At 44.2% G+C, this 21,204-nt stretch overlaps 1 protein-coding gene across 1 annotated transcript in view; it reads right to left on the reverse strand.

Annotated features, from left to right (window-relative positions):
- DARS1 (aspartyl-tRNA synthetase 1) overlaps positions 1–21,204 on the reverse strand; it is a 473,122-nt gene that overhangs the window by 54,426 nt on the left and 397,492 nt on the right. The window contains exon 16 of the mRNA XM_069225076.1: positions 18,906–19,017. Within this exon, the coding sequence (XP_069081177.1) occupies positions 18,906–19,017 (112 nt within the window). The remainder of the gene's footprint in view (positions 1–18,905; positions 19,018–21,204) is intronic.

The raw sequence follows: 21,204 nt of genomic DNA on the forward strand, positions 1-21,204 counted from the left end.
CGTGTTAAGACAATGTTGAGGTTCCATGAAGGAACTGGTGGTGTTCTTGGTGGAATAATTCTCTTTAAGCCTTCCATAAACGCTTTTATGACTGGTATCTTAAATAGTGAAGTTGAGTGCGTAATTTGCAGGTAAGCTGAAATTGCGGTAAGCTGTATCTTAATGGAAGAAAAAGCTAGCTTTGACTTTTGCAAATGTAGTAAGTATCTTACGATGTCTTTGGCAGATGCGTGTAAGGGTTGAATTTGATTATTATGGCAGTAATAAACAAATCTTTTCCACTTATTTGCATAGCAATGTCTAGTGGAAGGTTTCCTAGCTTGTTTTATGACCTCCATACATTACTGTGTAAGGTCTAAGTGTCCGAACTCTAGGACTTCAGGAGCCAAATTGCTAGATTCAGCGATGCTGGATTTGGGTGTCTGATCTGTTGTTTGTGTTGCGTTAACAGATCTGGTCTGTTTGGTAGTTTGACATGAGGCACTACTGAGAGGTCTAGTAGTGTTGTGTACCAAGGTTGTCTTGCCCATGTTGGCGCTATTAGTATGAGCCTGAGTTTGTTTTGACTCAACTTGTTTACCAGATATGGAAGGAGTGGGAGAGGGGGAAAAGCGTAAGCAAATATCCCTGACCAACTCATCCATAACGCATTGCCCTGAGACTGATCTTGTGGGTAACTGGATGCGAAGTTTCGGCATTTTGCGTTTTCTTTTGTTGCAAATAGATCTATTTGTGGTGTTCCCCAACTTTGGAAGTAAGTGTTCAGTATTTGGGGGTGAATCTCCCATTCGTGAATCTGTTGGTGATCCAGAGAGAGATTGTCTGCTAACTGATTCTGAATTCCTGGAATAAATTGTGCTATTAGGCAAATGTGGTTGTGAATCGCCCAATGCCATATTCTCTATGCCAGGAGACACAACTGTGTTGAGTGTGTCCCTCCCTGTTTGTTTAGGTAATACATTGTTGTCATGTCTGTGATTTATGTGAAACTGTTTTTGCTGAGTGTCCCATTGTCCTTGGATGCTGTGTTGATTGAGGTGTGCTCCCCACCCTATCATGGAGGCATCTGTCGTTATTACATATTGTGGCACTGGGTCTTGGAAAGGCCGCCCTATGTTTAAATTTATACTGTTCCACCACTGAAGCGAGGTGTATGTTTGGCGGTCTATCAACACCAGATCTAGAAGTTGACCCTGTGCCTGTGACCACTGTGATGCTAGGCACTGTTGTAAGGTCCGCATGTGCAACCTTGCGTTTGGGACAATGGCTATGCATGAGGACATCATGCCTAGGAGTTTCATCACCATTTTGACTTGTATTTTTTGTTTTGGATACATGGCCTGTATTACATTGTGAAATGCCTGAACCCTTTGTGGGCTTGGAGTGGCAATCCCTTTTGCTGTGTTGATTGTCGCCCCTAAGTATTGCTGTGTTTGACACAGCAGAAGGTGTGACTTTGTGTAGTTGATTGAGAAACCTAGTTTGTGGAGGGTTTCTATCACCGTTCTAGCGTGTTGGTTTTGATTAACCAATCGTCTAGGTACGGGAACACATGTATTTGCTGCCTTCTGATATGTGCAGCTACGACTGCCAGGCATTTTGTAAAAACTCTTGGCGCAGTTGTTATTCCGAATGGCAACACCTTGAATTGGTAATGTACCCCTTGGAATACAAACCTTAAGTACTTTCTGTGTGAAGGATGTATCGGTATATGGAAATATGCATCCTTTAGGTCTAGTGTTGACATGTAGTCTTGTTGTTTGAGCAGGGGGATTACGTCCTGTAATGTCACCATGTGAAAGTGATCTGATTTGATGTAGGTATTTAATGTTCTGAGATCTAATATAGGTCTCAGACTCTTGTCTTTTTGGGGTATGAGAAAGTACAGAGAGTAAAGTCCTGTTCCTTTCTGTTGGTTTGGTACTAATTCTATTGCCTCTTTCTGTAGCAATGCCTGAACTTCTAGTCCTAGAAGATCTATATGTTGTTTTGACATATTGTGTGTTTTCGGTGGGATGTTTGGAGGGAATTTGAGAAATTCTATGCAATAACCATGCTGGATAATTGCCAGTACCCAAGTGTCTATTGTTATCTCCTCCCAATGTTTGTAAAATTTGCTTAGTCTCCCCCCCACAGGTGTTATGTGTTGGGGATGTGTGCCTTGGAAGTCACTGCTTGTTTTGAGGCTTTGGAACTTCCCTCTACTTTTTTGGAACTGTCCCCCTCTATATTGTCCCCGAAAACTTCCCTGCAGATATTGGCTCTGATAAGTGGGCCTTGTTTGTGAGGTCGTGGGTTCTGTGCTTTGCCCTCGAAACCCCCCTCAAAACTGTGTTTTTCGAAATGTGCCTCTGCTCTGTGGGGAGTAGAGTGCGCCCATGGCTTTGGCCGTGTCAGTGTCTTTTTTAAGTTTTTCGATAGCAGTGTCCACCTCCGGCCCAAACAACTGCTGTCTGTTAAATGGCATATTCAGCACAGCTTGCTGTATTTCTGGTTTAAATCCTGATGCACGCAGCCATGCATGTCTCCTTATTGTCACTGCTGTGTTGACAGTTCTAACAGCTGTGTCTGCTGCATCCATTGCTGACCGTATCTGATTGTTGGAGATACTCTGTCCTTCTTCTACTACTTGCTGTGCTCTTTTCTGGAACTCCTTGGGCAAATGTTCTATAAAGTGTTGCATTTCGTCCCAATGAGCCCTATCGTATCTGGCCAACAAAGCCTGTGAGTTTGCAATACGCCACTGGTTTGCTGCCTGTGCCGCCACCCTTTTGCCTGCTGCGTCAAATTTTTGACTTTCTTTATCTGGAGGTGGTGCATCTCCTGAAGTATGTGAGTTCGCTCTCTTGCGAGCTGCCCTTACTACAACTGAGTCCGGTGTTAGCTGTTGTGTGATGTACACGGGGTCTGTTGGTGGCGGTTTATATTTTTTCTCCACTCTTGGAGTAATGGCCCTTCCTTTTACAGGCTCCTCAAACACTTGTTTGGAGTGTTTTAGCATTCCGGGTAGCATGGGAAGACTCTGGTACTGGCTGTGTGTGGACGACAGTGTATTAAATAGAAAGTCGTCTTCAATGGGCTCTGCATGCAGGCTGACATTATGAAATGCTGCTGCCCTCGACACCACCTGTGCGTAGGCTGTACTATCTTCTGGTGGCGACGGTCTAGCTGGATAACAGTCAGGACTATTATCTGACACTGTCGCATCATAAAGGTCCCACGCGTCAGGGTCATCTTGACTCATCCCTGTATGAGTCGGGGATTGCATCATAGGTGGAGTGGCTACCGGTGATGTTTGCGGCGAGCGTTGTGGAGACGGTGGCGGGCTTACTTGTTTAGCCACCTTTGCCTGAGGCTGCTTGTCTTTCTCCTGGAAGGCAAGTTTGCGTTTCATTCTAATAGGAGGGAGAGTGCTGATCTTCCCCGTTTCCTTTTGGATGTGGAGCCTTCTTTGGGTCTAGTTTGGCTCCATTGTCTCCAATTCCTGTCCAAATCTATGTATTTTCATTTGTGAGGACAGTCCTTGTTCCTCTGTGTAGGAACTTGATTTCGGTTCCGAGGCCGGATGTTTCGGTATCAAAACCTTTTTGGCTACTTTTTTCGGTTCCGGCGAAACCTTTTTTATTTTCGGCGTCGTTGTCTCTCGGTGCCGACTCATTTCGGTGCCGCTGTCTCGGTGCCGAACTTGCTCGGAGCCGCTATCTCGGGCCCAAGATTGCTGTGTGGCGGTAGCGCGACCGGATTCGGATGACTTCGACACCAGCGTCCCCTTTTTCGGTGCCGATGATCGGTCACCTATTTTTCGGGTTAAGCCATGGCCTGTTGGCGGTGGCGTCCCCTGGGCTTTTGTGGTCTTCTCGTGAGTTTTATGTTTCGACGTCTTACTCACGGTTTTCGGCATTTCTTCGGGATCGATCTCATCCGAGTCCGATTCCTGGATGGAGAAGGTTTCTTCTTCCTCCTCGAAACGCCCTTGTCCTGTCGCCGCCGACGCCATTTGCAGTCTTCTTGCTCTTCGGTCTCTTAGTGTCTTCCTGGCCCAAAACGCTCGACAGGCTTCACAAGTATCTTCCTTGTGTTCTGGCGACAAACACAAGTTACAGACCAGATGCTGATCTGTATATGGATACTGGTTATGGCATTTTGGGCAGAAGCGGAATGGGGTCCGTTCCATCAGCCTTGAAGAGACACGTGGCTGGGCCGACCAGGCCCCGACGGGGGATCGAAAAAACCCCGAAGGGCCACCGGAGCTCTTCAAAAGTCGGTGTCGACCTGTTATAACTAACCTGATACTGAACGCAAACAATACCGACGATTTATCCGAGATTCTAACTAACTTTCCGAACCGAAACCCGGAGCGAAAAGGAACACGTCCGAACCCGATGGCGGGAAAAAAAACAATCTAAGATGGAGTCGACGCCCATGCGCAATGGAGCCGAAATGGGAGGAGTCCCTCAATCTCGTGACTCGAAAAGACTTCTTCGAAGAAAAACAACTTGTAACACTCCGAGCCCAACACCAGATGGCGGGATGTACGCAGCATGTGTATCTGCAGCTCCACATGCCATCTAACATATATATATATACATATATATACATATATATATATATTGAAAATGTCACTTACCCAGTGTACATCTGTTCGTGGCATTAGTCGCTGCAGATTCACATGTTTAGCACAGTCCGCTGCCTGGTGTTGGGCTCGGAGTATTACAAGTTGTTTTTCTTCGAAGAAGTCTTTTTTTTTTTTTTGGTCACGGGACCGAAGGACTCCTCCCTCTTCGGCTCCATTGCGCATGGGCGTCGACTCCATCTTAGATTGTTTTCCCCGCAGAGGGTGAGGCTGGAGTTGTTTGCTATAAATAGTGCCCATGCAATGGAGTGAATACGTATGTACATAAAAAGTTTATAATAATTATTTACAAATGTACAAATGTTTAAGATTTAAGATTTACTTCTAAACGGCTACAGGCTTCCCGGGGAGGCGGGAGGGCACATGTGAATCTGCAGCGACTAATGCCACGAACAGATGTACACTGGGTAAGTGACATTTTCAGTTCGATGGCATATGTTGCTGCAGATACACATGTTTAGCATAGACTATAAAGCAGTTACCTCCCCTAAAAGCGGTGGTTTAGCCTGTAGGAGTTGAAGTAGTTTGGAATAATGTTCTTAGTACAGCTTGGCCCACTGTAGCTTGTTCTGCATTTAGTACATCTACACAGTAGTGTTTAGTAAATGTATGAGGCGTAGACCAGGTTGCAGCCTTACATATTTCGCTCATAGGAATGTTTCCTAGAAAGGCCATTGTAGCACCTTTCTTTCTGGTTGAGTGTGCCTTTGGTGTAATAGGCAATTCTCTCTTGGCTTTAAGATAGCATGTTTGAATACATCTGACTATCCATCTAGCAATGCCTTGTTTAGAGATTGGATTTCCTATGTGTGGTTTTTGAAAAGCTATGAACAGTTGTTTTGTTTTCCTGATTAGCTTTGTTCTGTCAATGTAGTACATTAGTGCTCTTTTGATGTCTAATGTATGTAGTGCCCTTTCAGCCACGGAATCTGGCTGTGGGAAGAACACTGGTAATTCTACTGTTTGATTTAAATGGAATGGTGAGATTACTTTTGGTAGAAATTTTGGATTTGTTCTTAGAACTATTTTATTTTTGTGTATTTGAATAAATGGTTCTTGTATGGTAAATGCCTGTATTTCACTTACTCTTCTGAGGGATGTGATTGCAATGAGAAATGCGACTTTCCACGTTAGATATTGCATTTCACAGGAATGCATGGGTTCGAAAGGTGGACCCATGAGTCTTGTTAAGACGATGTTAAGGTTCCATGAAGGAACTGGTGGTGTTCTTGGTGTTATAATTCTTTTTAGCCCTTCCATGAATGCTTTAATAACTGGTATTCTAAATAGAGACGATGAATGAGTAGTTTGTAGGTAAGCAGATATTGCTGCGAGGTGTATTTTTATAGATGAAAAAGCAAGGTTTGCTTTTTGCAAATGTAGTAAGTATCCCACTATGTCCTTTGTAGAGGCATGCAATGGTTGGATTTGATTGGTATGGCAGTAGCAAACAAATCTTTTCCACTTAGATGCATAGCAGTGTCTAGTGGAAGCTTTTCTAGCTTGTTTTATGACCTCCATACATTCTTGTGTGAGGTCTAAGTGTCCGAATTCTAGGATTTCAGGAGCCAAATTGCTAGATTCAATGATGCTGGGTTTGGATGCCTGATCTGTTGTTTGTGTTGTGTTAACAGATCTGGTCTGTTGGGTAGTTTGACATGCGGTACTAGTGAAAGGTCTAGTAGAGTTGTATACCAAGGTTGTCTTGCCCATGTGGGTGCTATCAGTATGAGTTTGAGTTGGTTTTGACTCAATTTGTTTACTAGATATGGAAGGAGAGGGAGAGGGGGAAAAGCGTATGCAAATATCCCTGACCAACTCATCCATAGAGCATTGCCTTGTGATTCGCGGTGTGGGTACCTGGATGCGAAGTTTTGGCATTTTGCGTTTTCTTTTGTTGCGAACAAATCTATCTGGGGTGTTCCCCAAATTTGAAAGTAATTGTTCAGAACTTGGGGGTGAATTTCCCATTCGTGGACTTGTTGGTGATCTCGCGAAAGGTTGTCTGCTAGTTGGTTTTGGATCCCTGGAATAAATTGTGCTATTAGGCGAATGTGGTTGTGAATTGCCCACTGCCATTTTTTTGTGTTAGGAGACACAATTGTGTTGAGTGTGTTCCTCCTTGTTTGTTTAAATAATACATTGTTGTCATGTTGTCTGTTTTGACAAGAATGTATTTGTGTGTTATTATGGGTTGAAAGGCTTTTAACGCTAGAAATACTGCTAACAGTTCTAGGTAATTTATATGAAATTTTGTTTGGTGTACGTCCCATTGTCCTTGAATGCTGTGGTGATTGAGGTGTGCTCCCCACCCTGTCATGGAAGCATCTGTTGTTATAACGTATTGAGGCACTGGGTCCTGAAATGTCCGACCTTTGTTTAAATTGTTGCTGTTCCACCATAGAAGCGAGAGGTATGTTTGGCGGTCTACCAACACCAGATCTAGAAGTTGACCCTGTGCTTGTGACCATTGTGATGCTAGGCACTGTTGTAAGGGTCGCATGTGTAGTCTTGCGTTTGGGACAATGGCTATGCATGATGACATCATGCCTAGAAGTTTTAGCACAAATTTTGCTTGTATCTTTTGGTTTGGAAACATAGCACTTATTACCTTGTGGAATGCTTGAACTCTTTGTGGACTTGGAGTGGCAATTCCTTTTGATGTGTTGATGGTTGCCCCTAGATATTGTTGTGTCTGACACGGTTCGAGGTGTGACTTTGTATAGTTGATGGAGAAACCCAGTTTGTGAAGGGTTTGTATGACATATGTGGTGTTGTTTGTGCACTTTCTTACTGTGTTGGTCTTGATTAGCCAATCGTCTAGGTAAGGAAACACATGTATTTGTTGTCTCCTGATATGTGCTGCTACTACTGCTAGACATTTTGTGAATACTCTTGGTGCAGTTGTTATTCCGAATGGCAACACCTTGAATTGGTAATGTATTCCTTTGAATACGAACCTTAGGTACTTTCTGTGAGAAGGGTGTATCGGTATATGAAAGTACGCATCTTTTAGGTCTAATGTGGTCATGTAATCTTGCTGTTTGAGCAGTGGAATGATGTCTTGTAGTGTGACCATGTGAAAGTGGTCCGATATGATGTAGGTATTTAGTGTCCTGGGATCTAATATTGGTCTTAATGTTTTGTCTTTTTTGGAATTAGAAAGTACAGGGAGTAAACTCCTGTGTTTTTTTGTTGTACTGGTACTAACTCTATTGCATCCTTTTGCAGTAGTGCTTGAACTTCTAGTCCTAAAAGTTCTAAATGTTGTGGTGACATTTTGCGTGTTTTTGGAGGGATGTTTGGTGGGAATTTGTGGAATTCTATGCAATAGCCATGTTGGATTATTGCTAATACCCAATTGTCTGTTGTAATCTGCTGCCAAGATTGGTAGAATTGGCTTAGTCTTCCCCCCACTGGTGTTGAGTGAAGGGGTTGTGTGACTTGAAAGTCACTGTTTAGGTGGAGGTGTTTTTGGAGTCTGGAATCTTCCCCTACTCCTTGGGAATTGACCCCCTCTATATCCCCTGAAACCTCCCCTTTGGAATGAACCCTGATATGGTGTGGTTCTTGTTTGTTGGCTGGTGGTGTCTGTGGGTTGGCCACGAAACCCTCCTCTAAATGGAGTTTTTCTAAAAGAGCCTCTGCTCTGCGGGGAGTAGAGTGCGCCCATGGCTTTGGCCGTGTCTGTGTCCTTTTTAAGTTTTTCAATGGCTGTGTCCACTTCAGGGCCAAAAAGTTGTTTCTCGTTGAAGGGCATATTAAGGACAGCCTGCTGGATTTCAGGTTTGAACCCTGAAGTGCGGAGCCAAGCGTGTCTCCTTATGGTGACAGCAGTGTTGACTGTTCTCGCTGCAGTATCGGCTGCGTCCATTGAAGAGCGGATTTGATTGTTTGAGATCGTTTGTCCCTCTTCAACTATTTGCTGCGCCCTTTTTTGGTATTCCTGGGGAAGATGGTCTATGAGAAGTTGCATCTCATCCCAGTGTGCGCGGTCATATCGGGCTAGCAGCGCTTGAGAATTTGCGATGCGCCACTGGTTGGCTGCCTGTGATGCTACTCTTTTTCCTGCCGCATCAAATTTTCGGCTTTCTTTGTCCGGAGGTGGGGCGTCGCCAGATGTATGGGAATTTGCTCTTTTGCGAGCTGCCCCTACTACTACGGAGTCAGGTGGTAACTGCGAAGTAATCAACACTGGGTCTGTGGGTGGTGGTTTGTATTTCTTATCCACCCTTGGGGTGATGGCTCTTGATTTTACGGGCTCTTCAAAAATTTGTTTTGCGTGCCGTAACATCCCTGGTAGCATTGGGAGACATTGATATTGGCTATGTGTAGTCAAGATGGTGTTAAATAAAAAATCATCCTCTATAGGATCGGAATGCAGTTGGACATTGTGGAATTCTGCTGCCCTAGCCACCAGTTGCGAGTATGAGGTACTGTCCTCTGGCGGTGACGGCTTTGTGGGGTATGAATCGGGATCATTGTCCGGCACTGGGGTGTCATATAGGTCCCAAGCGTCTTGATCCTGATTATCTTGACTTATAGTAGTTTGCGCTGGTGAGTGCATTTGTGGCGGTGTTTGTGCCGGCGATGCCTGTTGTGGTGGAGAGGGCGGAGGCGTGACTTTTTTAACCACTTTGGCTTGTGGTTGTGCGTCATCCTTGAGAAATCCGATCCTTCTTTTTCTCATTATTGGGGGAAGGGTTGATATCTTCCCTGTGTCTTGTTGGATGTACAGTCTCTTTTGTGTGTAGTCTGATTCTACACTTTGGAGCTCTTGTCCAAATCTGTGCATCTGGCCACTTATTCCTTGTTCCTCTGTGTAGGAAGGAGGTGTGGAACTTTTCGGCGCCGAGAGAGAATCTTTTTTCGGCTTCGGTACCGACAGAATTTTTGTGGCTTTCGGCAGTGTGTCTCGGTGCCGATGTTTTTCGGTGCCGGCATCTTGTTTTTGCTTCTCGGAGCCGCTATCTCGGCTCCGAGGTTGCTCCATGGCGGTCCCTCGACCGGAGTCGGGTGTCTTCGCTATGGGCGTGCCCTTTTTCGGCGCCTTCGATGGCTCGCCGGTTTTATGGGTCGAGCCATGGCCTGTTGGCAGTGGCGTCCCCTGGGCTTTTGTTTTTTCGATGGTTTTTATTTTCGACGTCTTACTCACTGTTTGTTGTTGTTGTTCGACGTCGGAGTCTCCGGATTCTGAGTCCGGAACCGAGAATGTTTCCTCTTCGTCGTCGAAACGTTGTTTTGTCGGCGTGGACGCCATTTGTAGACGCCTGGCTCTTCGGTCCCGGAGTGTTTTTCTGGACCGGAAGGCTCGACAGGCCTCACAGGTATCCTCCTTGTGCTCGGGGGACAAGCACAAGTTACAGACCAAGTGCTGATCTGTATAAGGATACTTACTGTGACATTTTGGGCAGAAACGGAACGGGGTCCGTTCCATCGGCTTCGATGTCGCACGCGGTCGGGCCGACCAGGCCCCGATGGGGGATCGAAGCTACCCCAAAGTCTTCCGATGATCGGTGTCGATGTACCTAACTATCCCGATACCGAACGGAACAATACCGACGCTTTCTTCCGAGATTCTGACTAACTTTCCGAACCGAAACACGGAGCGAAAAGGAATACGTCCGAACCCGACAGCAGAAAAAAACAATCTAAGATGGAGTCGACGCCCATGCGCAATGGAGCCGAAGAGGGAGGAGTCCTTCGGTCCCGTGACCAAAAAAAAAAAAAAGACTTCTTCGAAGAAAAACAACTTGTAATACTCCGAGCCCAACACCAGGCAGCGGACTGTGCTAAACATGTGTATCTGCAGCAACATATGCCATCGAACATATATATATATATATATATATATATACACACACACACACCCTAGTTAAGGGTAGGACCTAGTTTCTCTTGAGAAAGCGTTTTTTGTTTTGCTAATAACTTTGGAATCGTCTGATGAATCTTAACACATTTTTCTAAACAATTACGACGCTCACTTCAGCGTCTGTCTGGAAAGTTTTGGGGTGACCTGTCAAGTGGGGGCTAAGAAAGGGGGGTGGGTGGGGGGGGGGGGGCAAAACGCTTTTCCCCTTGCATTTTTCCATAGGGCTTTTGAACAGGAATAGCTCCCAAACCACTGGACTGAATTACACCAAATTTGGGAGAAAGGTAGCTCTTGGTCTAGATAGCACCCTTGATGTTATTTGGTGTAAATCTATTCAGTAGTTTTTGAGAAATTGAAGAAAAATCTAATTTGCATCTATAGGGACACGAAGGCTCGGCGAACCCTCCCGATCTGGTGCTGATTTGTGATTGGCTGCCAACACTTTAACAAGGAAATGTTGGCAGCCATTTTGGGACTCGGCTTCAGCTGAGTCCCAGAAACAAATTGTTTAAAAAAGAAAAAGGGGCCAGGGTAGGAACAACCTGACCCCTTAGCTCTGATGCTGGTGCCCCATAGCAAAAAAGCATTTTAAAAAAAGTTTTCGCTGGGAGCCATGCAGCCCCCCCCCCTCCACACTTGGGGACCATCACCTCCCAGGGACCAGGCCAATGTAAATTAAGGAGGAGGGGAACCACACATCCCCCTTCACAGCCCATTAACGGCCCCGGGGACCACCACCTCCCCATGGCAGGGCCTATCTTTCAGAGGGAAGGTGGGCCGCACGGACACTCCCCTCCCCGGTCATTTTCAGCTTTGGGGACCACCACCTCCCGGGGCAATTTCAAAAGGAGAGGGACAGCTTAGCTACCCACCTGGAGTTATGAATGGCACTGAGGACTTCCACCCCCTCCACTCCTCTCCTCCCCCCCCCTTCAGGGCTGGCTCCCTATGTCTTGAGGTGCTCACCCTCAGGACCCAGATGTTTGCTTATGTTTGGCGGTAGGTTTGACAGCTCACACGAAGCAAGAGCATGCAGTAAGTCCACTCCCAGTGGGCAGAAACAGGAAAACTGCTCCCACACACTTGGAGCAGACTTTTCATCTGTTTCCTTGCGTGCTATCAAGCGGGCAGGGAAACAGATGAAAAACTGCTCTAGCAAACAGAGAGCAGCATTATTTGTTGCTCACTCTATGCAGGAGCAGTGCCGGCTCCCACTGTAGACAGGAAGCCAGCAAGGTACGTGGGGTATTTAGGCTGCCACGTGGCCCCAACACAGCACACTGGGTGTCCTGGGTGGGGCCAGCCACCATTAAATGGCTAGGCCCCAGGGATAAAATACGCTTAGTGAGGGAGGTCACATGCCACCCTACCCCTGAGTAATTGGCTGGCTCCCATGGGATGGGGTTCCTGGAGCCAAAATCAGTCCGGGGAAGAGAGCCGGAGGGTCCCCTTCCCCTTTTAGTAATTGGCCGGGCCTGGTACATGGGGACACCGGGGACGAAAACGGCCTGGGGAGTGGGGCTGCATGTGCATAATATATATAAATATAATTTCACTGAAAAACCAAAGGTTACAGCAACGTTGTAGTTAGGAAACAGAATTTTTAAAAAAGCATAGAAATTCACTTTAAAAACCAAGGGTTTAAGGTACGTCATATTTAGGCTAACATGTTACACGTACAGAACCATAGAAAATCACCTGTTATAGTTATCTCAAGTAACTATAACTTGTGCCCTAACCTAACTATAACTTGCTCCCCTGCCATCCACAGTTATCTGATCAATAATTTTACTGCAGATGTTACAGTGACATTATCAATGATGTTATCAAAGATGTCATGAGTGCCGTAATTTGTGGGGTGATTAGTGATGAATTTTAGCTTGTGTGGTTTGGAGTTGTGTAGCTAGTAGAAGAATTTGCCAGCATGAGTTGAGTGTGTTATAAGTGTGTCCAGGGTAAGATGTTGTATAACTAGGTGTAGTACGATGTGGTGTAGTGTGCTATTTACTTTCAATGTTGAGAAATTTAGGGCCTGATGTACAAATGTATTCTCTTGTCGCAAGCCCTGTGATTCAGTGAATTAAAGGGCTGGCAACAAGAAAATGTTAGTTGTGAATCTACTAAAGCCATTTAGAGCTTAAGTAGCATGTTACCGAATCGACAAATGGTTTTAGGAAAACATCAGGAATTGCTATTTGGAAATGGCGTGTTGAGGCCAAACAGCAATTCCTTATGGTATGTATTAATGTTTTGCAACTGAAATCCTGTCAAAAAATGTAATATTTCAGTAACCCCTTCGTGAATGGTATAAAAAAAAAGTTTTACAATTTTATTTTTAAATCCATCCAGTTTTCCTGTAAGGAAACGGGTTGCTTTAAAAAAGGCTTTATTGAAAAGGATTCACATTCAAGGGGGTCATCTGACCCCAGTAGACCATCATCCCTGTGATGGCAGCGAATTTAAGTGGATCGCATATTGCATCCTGCCTAATTAATGTTCATAAAAATGGCAAACTACTGTGATTCGGTATTTTGTGAACAGTACAAAGGTCAGTTTGAAAATACCATACAATTCATAATAATCAGTGTGAAAATTGTGACTACTTTCTGAGTACCCTACCTTAGTACACCTGGGTCCTGGTGCATTGTGATGAGGTGTGATCCTGAGTGGTGATGTGACTGCCTCTCTAAGGTTTGGGGTAGTCTACAGTAGTATGTGTAATATAATGGTGTGGTGTATTTTGCCTTTTTTGTATGGTGAAATTAGATGTGGTATGGGATACTTGGTTATGTATTCTGCATGTGGAGGAAAGGAAAGTGCTATGTGGTGCAGTACTATGTTGAGTAATGAGGGCTATTGTGGGAAGGCTTTTAAAATGGTGTAGTGGTGGAGGATATGGTGCCTTATGATCATTATGTGATGTGGTATTGATGGCTGGTAGTTTGAGTTGTGGTTTGCTAAGCTGTACACAGTAGCACTGTGTGGGGGCCCTCAGACAGGTGGGTAAAAGAAGATTCCGTAATGTGTTGTGAAAGCCATAGTCATATGGCCATCAATAATAACAATTCTGAATGAAGATGCAGTGTAATATCAGCAAGGTCATGAGGCATTTGCAACAGTGTCCAAAGAAAAAGACAGGAGTGAAACGTGTGAAAAGCAACAAACCAGAGGACAGCAATAGTGCAAATTCTGTTCAAATATAGGGGAGCGTACATATCACAAAGGCCTATAATCAGGAGATGGTACTTAGCTGTAGGGCTTTGTGAAAATGCCTTAAGGGTCCACAAAAGAATACAAGTAGTGAGACATTTTATTCTTCCCTTGTGCAGGCATATGAGTTAAAAGACAGTAAAGCCTTCTGGGAGACGGTAAATCATAAATATTTCGAGTATACTCAGGAATCTGGCCTTGACATATTGATACTCCCTAAAGTCTGGGTTTCTTACTTTATGCACCTCTATCATGACCCTTCTTCAAGGGAGGCCTTTCCTCTGCGCGAGTCTGTCACCAGCTCATCCCGACTGTCTCCAGGTCCCCCAGCGCATATCTGGCCCGTGGTTACATCATCTGTTGGCCTGCAGATCGAGCTCAGTGAGTTTACATCAGCAGTTGCTAGCTGCCTGGCCAGAAAAGCTCCAGGTCCGGATGGGATTCCATCTGACCTGTTTAAGGTTAATACATTATTGTGGGCTCCACTCCTAACTAATGTTCTTAACACCGTCTAAGCAACAGGTCCTCCAAAGGTCTGGTCTCATACAACCATTATTATTATTATTATTATTATTTTTAAAAGCTCCAAATGAGACCAGCAATGTTATCGCCCCATCTCACTGATGAACTCAACTGCTAAGATAATGGGGAGAACACTGCTGGAGCTTTTGCAAACGTTGGCTTTGGAACAAAACATGCTCTCAGAGCTACAATTTGGTTTATGTTGTGGCCTGAGGACAGTTGAGCAGTCCCTAAATATATTTTAATAATTAAATATGCTGTGGCTAAAAAGGGGAATCTGTACCTAACATTTAATTATTTGAGAACAGCTCTTAGAGCTCGGAGTGGACTGCCAACCTATAGGCGATCATAGCATCCTCGCTTTCATTTATGCTGACAATGCAGTCCTAATAGCTAGGGCTTCAAATGGTTTGCAGGATTTGCAGGACCATTTTTGCAGCTTTATGATGAGCTAGGACCTGTGGGCCAATCAGGCCAAACCCCAAGCAATGGCTTTTGAGGCCAGGAAGGAGGAAAGTACTGTTTTCATAGTCAACAATAAAATTTGTACAATATCTACATTTTCTTATCCTGATATCTTATTTGACAAGAACCTCATCTGGGGCCCACTGAAAACAATAGAGCTGCCTGCAGCCTTCTCAAAAGCCATTCAGGCCGTCTTCAAACTTCCTAGCAGGCTAGCCAATACGCTCATTAGGGAGGTCATGCCCTTTTACAAAGCTAAATGCTGTGCAATTGCTAGCTATGGGGCAGCGATTTGGGGTCTCAGTGACCAGGTGGGGTTGGAAAGGACTGAAAACTATTGAGAGATTAATGGCTGTCTTCAACTCTACTAGCTCTTTTATTTGCCATTCTGAGTTTGGGCTAAGGTTTAACAGTGATGTCATAAAGATGCAACCCCTTCTTCTGTAGTTCATGATTTGGACGAAGAGTCAAACCTCCTTTAACCGGGCGGTTTTCACTGACTGCCTGAAGTTGGATCAATGCCTAAAAATTCTGTGGATCAGATATATTTGTAACAGCTTTTTTAGCCTGGGTCTGGAAGATTACTGTCCTTCCCTGGTAGCCTGAAAGCTAATTTCCTAAGTGTACAAATGAGAGAGAGCGGAGGGAGGCGGGCAAGCCTATGGTCCAGGTATTTGCTGAAATTTGCACAAGTAATGATATAGTGCTGTACTTAACATGGGTTAGTAACCAGCACCAAGGGTTCCTACTGGTGAGACTTAAGATTGAGCATAGCACACCTTTAGTTGCCTTCCCTCAGAAGGGTTCTTATTTTGTTATTTTACCTCTGTGTTCCTGTGATGGCAAAACACGTTGCACTTTATGTATTTCTGTAAATTGTATGTATTACTGAGAAATCAATACCTTTAATCTTTTCTAAAACAGGCTAATATTCGATATAGTAGAGCAGGTTTTATTTTTGTGATTCATTGTCCACTCTGAGGATTTGTTTCTCAACTGGTGTTTATATCCAACGTGCTGTAAGGCAGAGGGCATCTGTTGCTTTATGATGAGTCATTTTTTTTATCTGTATTTTGCTCTGTATGCATTATGTCTTTTTAATGGTTTTATAACTCTGTTATGACCATACATTAATCAAATTAAGATTGTTGAATGAACATAGGGGAGTGTGCAAAGAGTAACTCATTGTTATAGCGTGTGGTGGAATTGTGTGAATTACAAATTTAAAATAAAGTAAGGATCAGAGTTTCCATAATCTATATTAGCATAGCAAATGAGAAAAAATGTGTTGCCCAATGGGGAGATTTTAACAGATGTACAACCTAAGGGGCATAATTGAATGTCTCAAAACATGATAAGGTTCCGTATTTTGAATTCTGTTTTCAAGTGAAAAGTCCTGCAGGAAATCACGTTGCTAAAGATGAGACCTCTTTATTAGAATGTCAAGATGAAGAGAACTTGGACACTAAATAGAATTAAATCAGTAAGGAACACATTTTGGGAGCACGTGTGACACATTGGAGATGTGTGGATATGGTGAAGGAGTTATCTGAAGTATTTGAGAGAGCGGAAGAGAATTATAGGTGTTGTACATCAGAAGATGGTCAACGTCAATGGTGAGGATAAGCCAAAATTATACAATGTAAAAAATATAGATAGAAGAGCTTGATTAGAGTAGAAGAAGCTAACATACTAAAGTTGGTGGAATCGTCCTCCTGGCTGCGTTTCAGGGTGGAGTGAAGGAACTAAGGCAAGATTAGATTGCAAACTTATTACTTGTATTATTCATTGATTATGTGGTACTGTACAGTGCGGACTATTACAGAGGTCACTCCAGAGTGCAGGAATAAAAGGGGAAAATATGACAATAAGAATTTCTGAAAACATGAGAGAGTTTAATCCCATGGGCAGGGTGAACCTATTTCTACATTATTGGGCCACGCCTATGAATGCACTAAGCTAGATGAAAATATATTTGAAAAGTTTCAGCTTCGGGAGGTAACTGATCTGAAGGCAGCCAACCTCCATTTTAAGTTGAGGGCTGAGGCTATTCAAATAATTAAATACAAATGTTTAGAAAGTTTTCAACTACTGAACGTAACTGAAATGCTTTAGATGGTGAGAAGACCATAGTATTTAGCACCATATATTTGCGTGTGGCAAATCTCTGAATTCCACTGCACTGAGCACAATAAATGCCAAAAAGGGGCCATTAAAAGAGTTTTAAGTGGTGTGTTATTGAAAGCACCCGCAATGTCAAGTAGGGATGACCTCAGCCCTTTTTAAGGTAGGACACGATCCTTCCTAAAATCTGCGTACTAAACACATCCCACTGTATAAGGTAATGGAAATGAAGGCACAGTTTGAGTTGGATACCAGCTGTCAGGCTTGTTTACATTTGTTAAGATGCACACTTGCCTTGCCACACTGCTAAAATGATTCAGACCAACAAACAACCTAGCTCTGGGAGCAGTTTAATATAAGAACATAGAAGGTAAGAAAAAAATATTTGCTTTTAAATATTGCTTTAAAATCTCTCATGGCGCAACAAGAAATAAAATCTGCGGATGAATGCGAGGCTTACCTTGCTTGTGGGGGGTAAAACTCTATGTAAGAAAATATGATTAAAATATTTTCAGAGAAATAAAACCAGCCATTGACAATACTATTAACCATGAAGGGAATGTTAACATCATCAATATATATTGCTAGAATGTTTCGGTGGCTACAAGAAAATAGCGGTTTTGTAGAAAAGGAGCCAAGAGATAAATACAGCACAGCGAATCTTTTGTTCAGGTGCCAGTTAAATCAAGTGACTTCAGTGTTTGGGAATACTGAATGGTAACAACTGTGATACAGAGTTAGAAATGTATTATTTTGCAAAGTTGGTGCAAGATTATAGAGAACAAAAGGAACTGAGAAAAAACGATGATTATGTAGTTTGAAGATAACCAAGACATTACCTAGTCATGAATATAAATCAAATCTCTCGTAAAATGAGAGTAGACAGTTTTAATTGAGTTGAACTGGTTCCCATCAAGTTAAGAGATAAAGTACATTGTGTTTCAATTAGGAAAGCTAGGAGTAAAGATAATGACTTATTATGGTGATAAGTGTTGATTTAGCAGCAGACAAAATGGTAAGGAAAAGTGTAATAGGAGTCATCAGATGCATGTAAGAAAACACCGAGGCGACCAATCGAAACCGTGAGTTATGCAAGGTGCCGTCAGAGAGGTGTACTATGAATGTAATGACAAGGGACTGCTGGTGACGTGTAAATTCTTGCCCCATTTGCTAAAAGAGAGTTTAGAGCGCAAGCCTAACCAACCAAAAGATGATCACGGAGGGGTGGACTGCTCCCCTTCCTTTTAAAGACACGAAGAAAAAAGTGGAAACTACAGAACACTTTCAATAAACTGTGATAAGAAACTCACTTGTCTAACAGACAGCTCTGTAGGAAACTCATTTAAAATTACAACACCTCTGTGGAAATCATGTACGTAAACTGCGCGGCCCACAAAAACAAAGGGTGCAAGTCACCTACGCTCGGCTCGAAGTGACAGTCTACCAGGGGTGTCACTTTCATAGCCCTGGGCTACTTAATGTGCTGGTGGCGTCGCTCAAATATGCCCTAACTTCATTAGCCTTTCACAAAGTTCCTCCTGTCTCACACATCCTGGGACCCTCACTGGCAGGCTCATGCTTCTCATGACTCTGCTGACCCGAGTCTGGACTGGAGCTCTGCACTGTTCATGTCACAGGTTTAAAGGTGAGAAGAAGAACGGCGCCCAACAAGGTAAGTGGGGTTTGCCATCTATCCTGAACCCGCCGATTCTAATATCGGAGTGGTGAGTATGCAGCCGGGGCAGGGATGACATACTAGTTTGATTTACCTTTCCAAATCATCTGAAAAGATATGGACCTTCGAGATTCATCTTATGTTCAAGATGGGGGTCAAGCGATTTCATCTGCCACTTCTAGGTTTGAGGAATATAAACCACTCTTCCATTGCACTATGCTTAGTAAATATTGTAATTGACAGTATGTGATCTTAATGGCATTGTATAGCATGAACACTTAGCAAGGCTTTACACAGTGCACGATTCGTAATAAGCAAGGTAAACAGTCTATTTGACAAGTCGGAGCTAAAACCATTGTGGCTAAACTGAATCTTTAGTCTTTGTAAATCAAAGGTCACGTTACCAATGCCATGATGCTGGGCCCTTTCAGTAAGAAGCTGCGGGTCATGAACTCTCTGGGCTCCCGACAAGATCTCTTCTCCTCTCATGAACATGTCGTAGGAGTTGGAGTATTTCTGTAAAGGTATTTTAAAAACAAGAAGACAGCAGAATTTAGTAAACTGAGGATATGCGGCAGATTGTTTTGGATTGGGGTGGGGCAAATTGTTTTGGATTGAAGTGGGGGAGGGACTGGAGTGGGGCAGATTGGGGTGAGGTGGACTATATTGGAGTGAAATAGATTGGAGTGGGGCAGCTTGTTTCGGATTGGAGTGGGGTAGATAGTTTTGGACTGGGGCAGACTGGACGGCGGCAGGCTGGATCTGATTGGACTGGGCATATTGTTTCGGATTGTAGTGGGGCATATTGTTTCGGATTGTAGTGGGGCAGATTGTTTCGGATTGTAGTGGGGCAGATTGTTTTAGATTAGAGTTGGGCAGATTGTTTTAGATTAGAGTTGGGCAGATTGCTTTGTTTTGTGGTGGGGCTGCTCGTTTGGGTTTGGAGCGGGGCAGATTGGAGTGGGGCACACTGCTTTGGATTGGAGTGGGGCAGATTGTTTTGGATTGGAGTGGGGCAGATTAGAGTGGGGAAGATTGTTTTCAATTTGAGTGGGGCTGATTGTTTTGGATTTAGCGGGGCAGGTTGGAGTGGAGGCAGACTGTTTTGGATTGGAGTGGGGCAGATTGTTTTGGATTGAGTGGAGAAGGTTGGAGTAGGGACAGATTGTCTTGGTTAGTAGTGTGGCAGATTGTTTTGGTTTGTACTGGGACAGCCTGGAGTGGGGCAGAATATTTTGTATTGTATGGGGCAGATTATTTTGGATTGCAGTGGGACACACTGGAGTGGGGCAGATGTTCTGGGATTAGAGTGAGGCAGATTGGTTTGGATTGGAGTGGGGCAGATTGTTCTGGATTGGAGTGGGGTGGACTATGGTGAGGTGGACTGGGTTGGAGTGGGACGGATTGGATAGGATTGAAGTGGGCAGATTGTTTTGGGTTGGAGTGGGGCAGATTGTTTTAGATTAGAGCTGGGCAGATTTGTTTGGAATGGAATGGGACGGATTGTTTTGTATTGGAGTGGGGCAGATTGTTTTAGATTAGAGTTGGGCAGATTGTTTTGTATTGGAGTGGGGCTTTTCGTTTTGGGTGGGAGTGGGGCAGGTTGGGGTAGGGCACATTGCTCTGGACTGGAGTGGGCAGACTGTTATGGATTGAAGTGGGACAGATTCTTTTGGATTGGACTGGGGCAGATTGAAGTGGGGCAGATTGGAGTGAGGCGGACTGGAGAGGGGCGGACAGGAGGGTTGCCAATTGTATTGGAGTGGGGAAGTTGGAGTGGGGCAGATTGTTTCAGATTGGAGTGGGGCAGATTGTTTTGGATTGGAGTGAGGCAGATTGTTTAGATTGGGGCAGGCTGGAGTGAGGAAGATTGTTTTGGATTGGAGTGGGCAGATTGTTTTGGAATGGAGTGGGGCAAACTGGATTGGGGCAGACCGTTTGGTTTGTACTGGGACAGAATGGAGTGGGTCAGATTGTGTTGGATTGGAGTGGGGAAGGTTGGAGTGGGTCAGACTGTTTTGGACTTTAGTGGGCAGATTGTTTTGTATTGAAGTGGGGCAGATTTTTTGGAATGACTGGGGCATATTGTTTTGGATTGGAGTGGGACAGATTGTTTCAGACTGAAGTGAGGCAAACTGTTTTAGGATCGAGTAGGCAGATTGCTTTGGAATGGGGTGGGGCAGATTGCTTTAGATTGGAGTAGGGTGGATTGTGGTGATGTGGACTGGAGTGAGGCAAATTATATTGGAGTGGGGCAGATTTTTTCAGGTTGGAGTGGGCAAACTGTTGTGGATTGGAATGGGGCAGATTGTTTTAGATTTGAGTAGGGCAGATTGTTTTGGACTGGAGTGGGGCAGATTGTTTTGGACTGGAGTGGGGCAGATTGTTTTGGACTGGAGTGGGGCAGATTGTTTTGTATTGGAGTAGAGCAGATTGGAATGGAAGAGATTGATTTGGATTGGAGTGGGGCTTATTGTTTCTGATTGGAGTGGGGCAAGTTGGCATGGGGCAGAGTGTTTTAGGTTAGAGTGGGGCAGAGTGTTTTAGGTTAGAGTGGGGCAGAGTGTTTTAGGTTAGACTAGGGCAGAGTGTTTTGGATTAAAGTAGTGCAGAGTGTTTTGGATTGGTGTGAATCAGAGTGTTGTGGACTAAGTGCAGCAGATTGTTTTGGATTGCTATATTGAAGTGAGGCAGAATCTTTCG

This window comes from Pleurodeles waltl, chromosome 3_1 (assembly GCF_031143425.1).
Source record: "Pleurodeles waltl isolate 20211129_DDA chromosome 3_1, aPleWal1.hap1.20221129, whole genome shotgun sequence".
NCBI lineage: Eukaryota > Metazoa > Chordata > Amphibia > Caudata > Salamandridae > Pleurodeles > Pleurodeles waltl.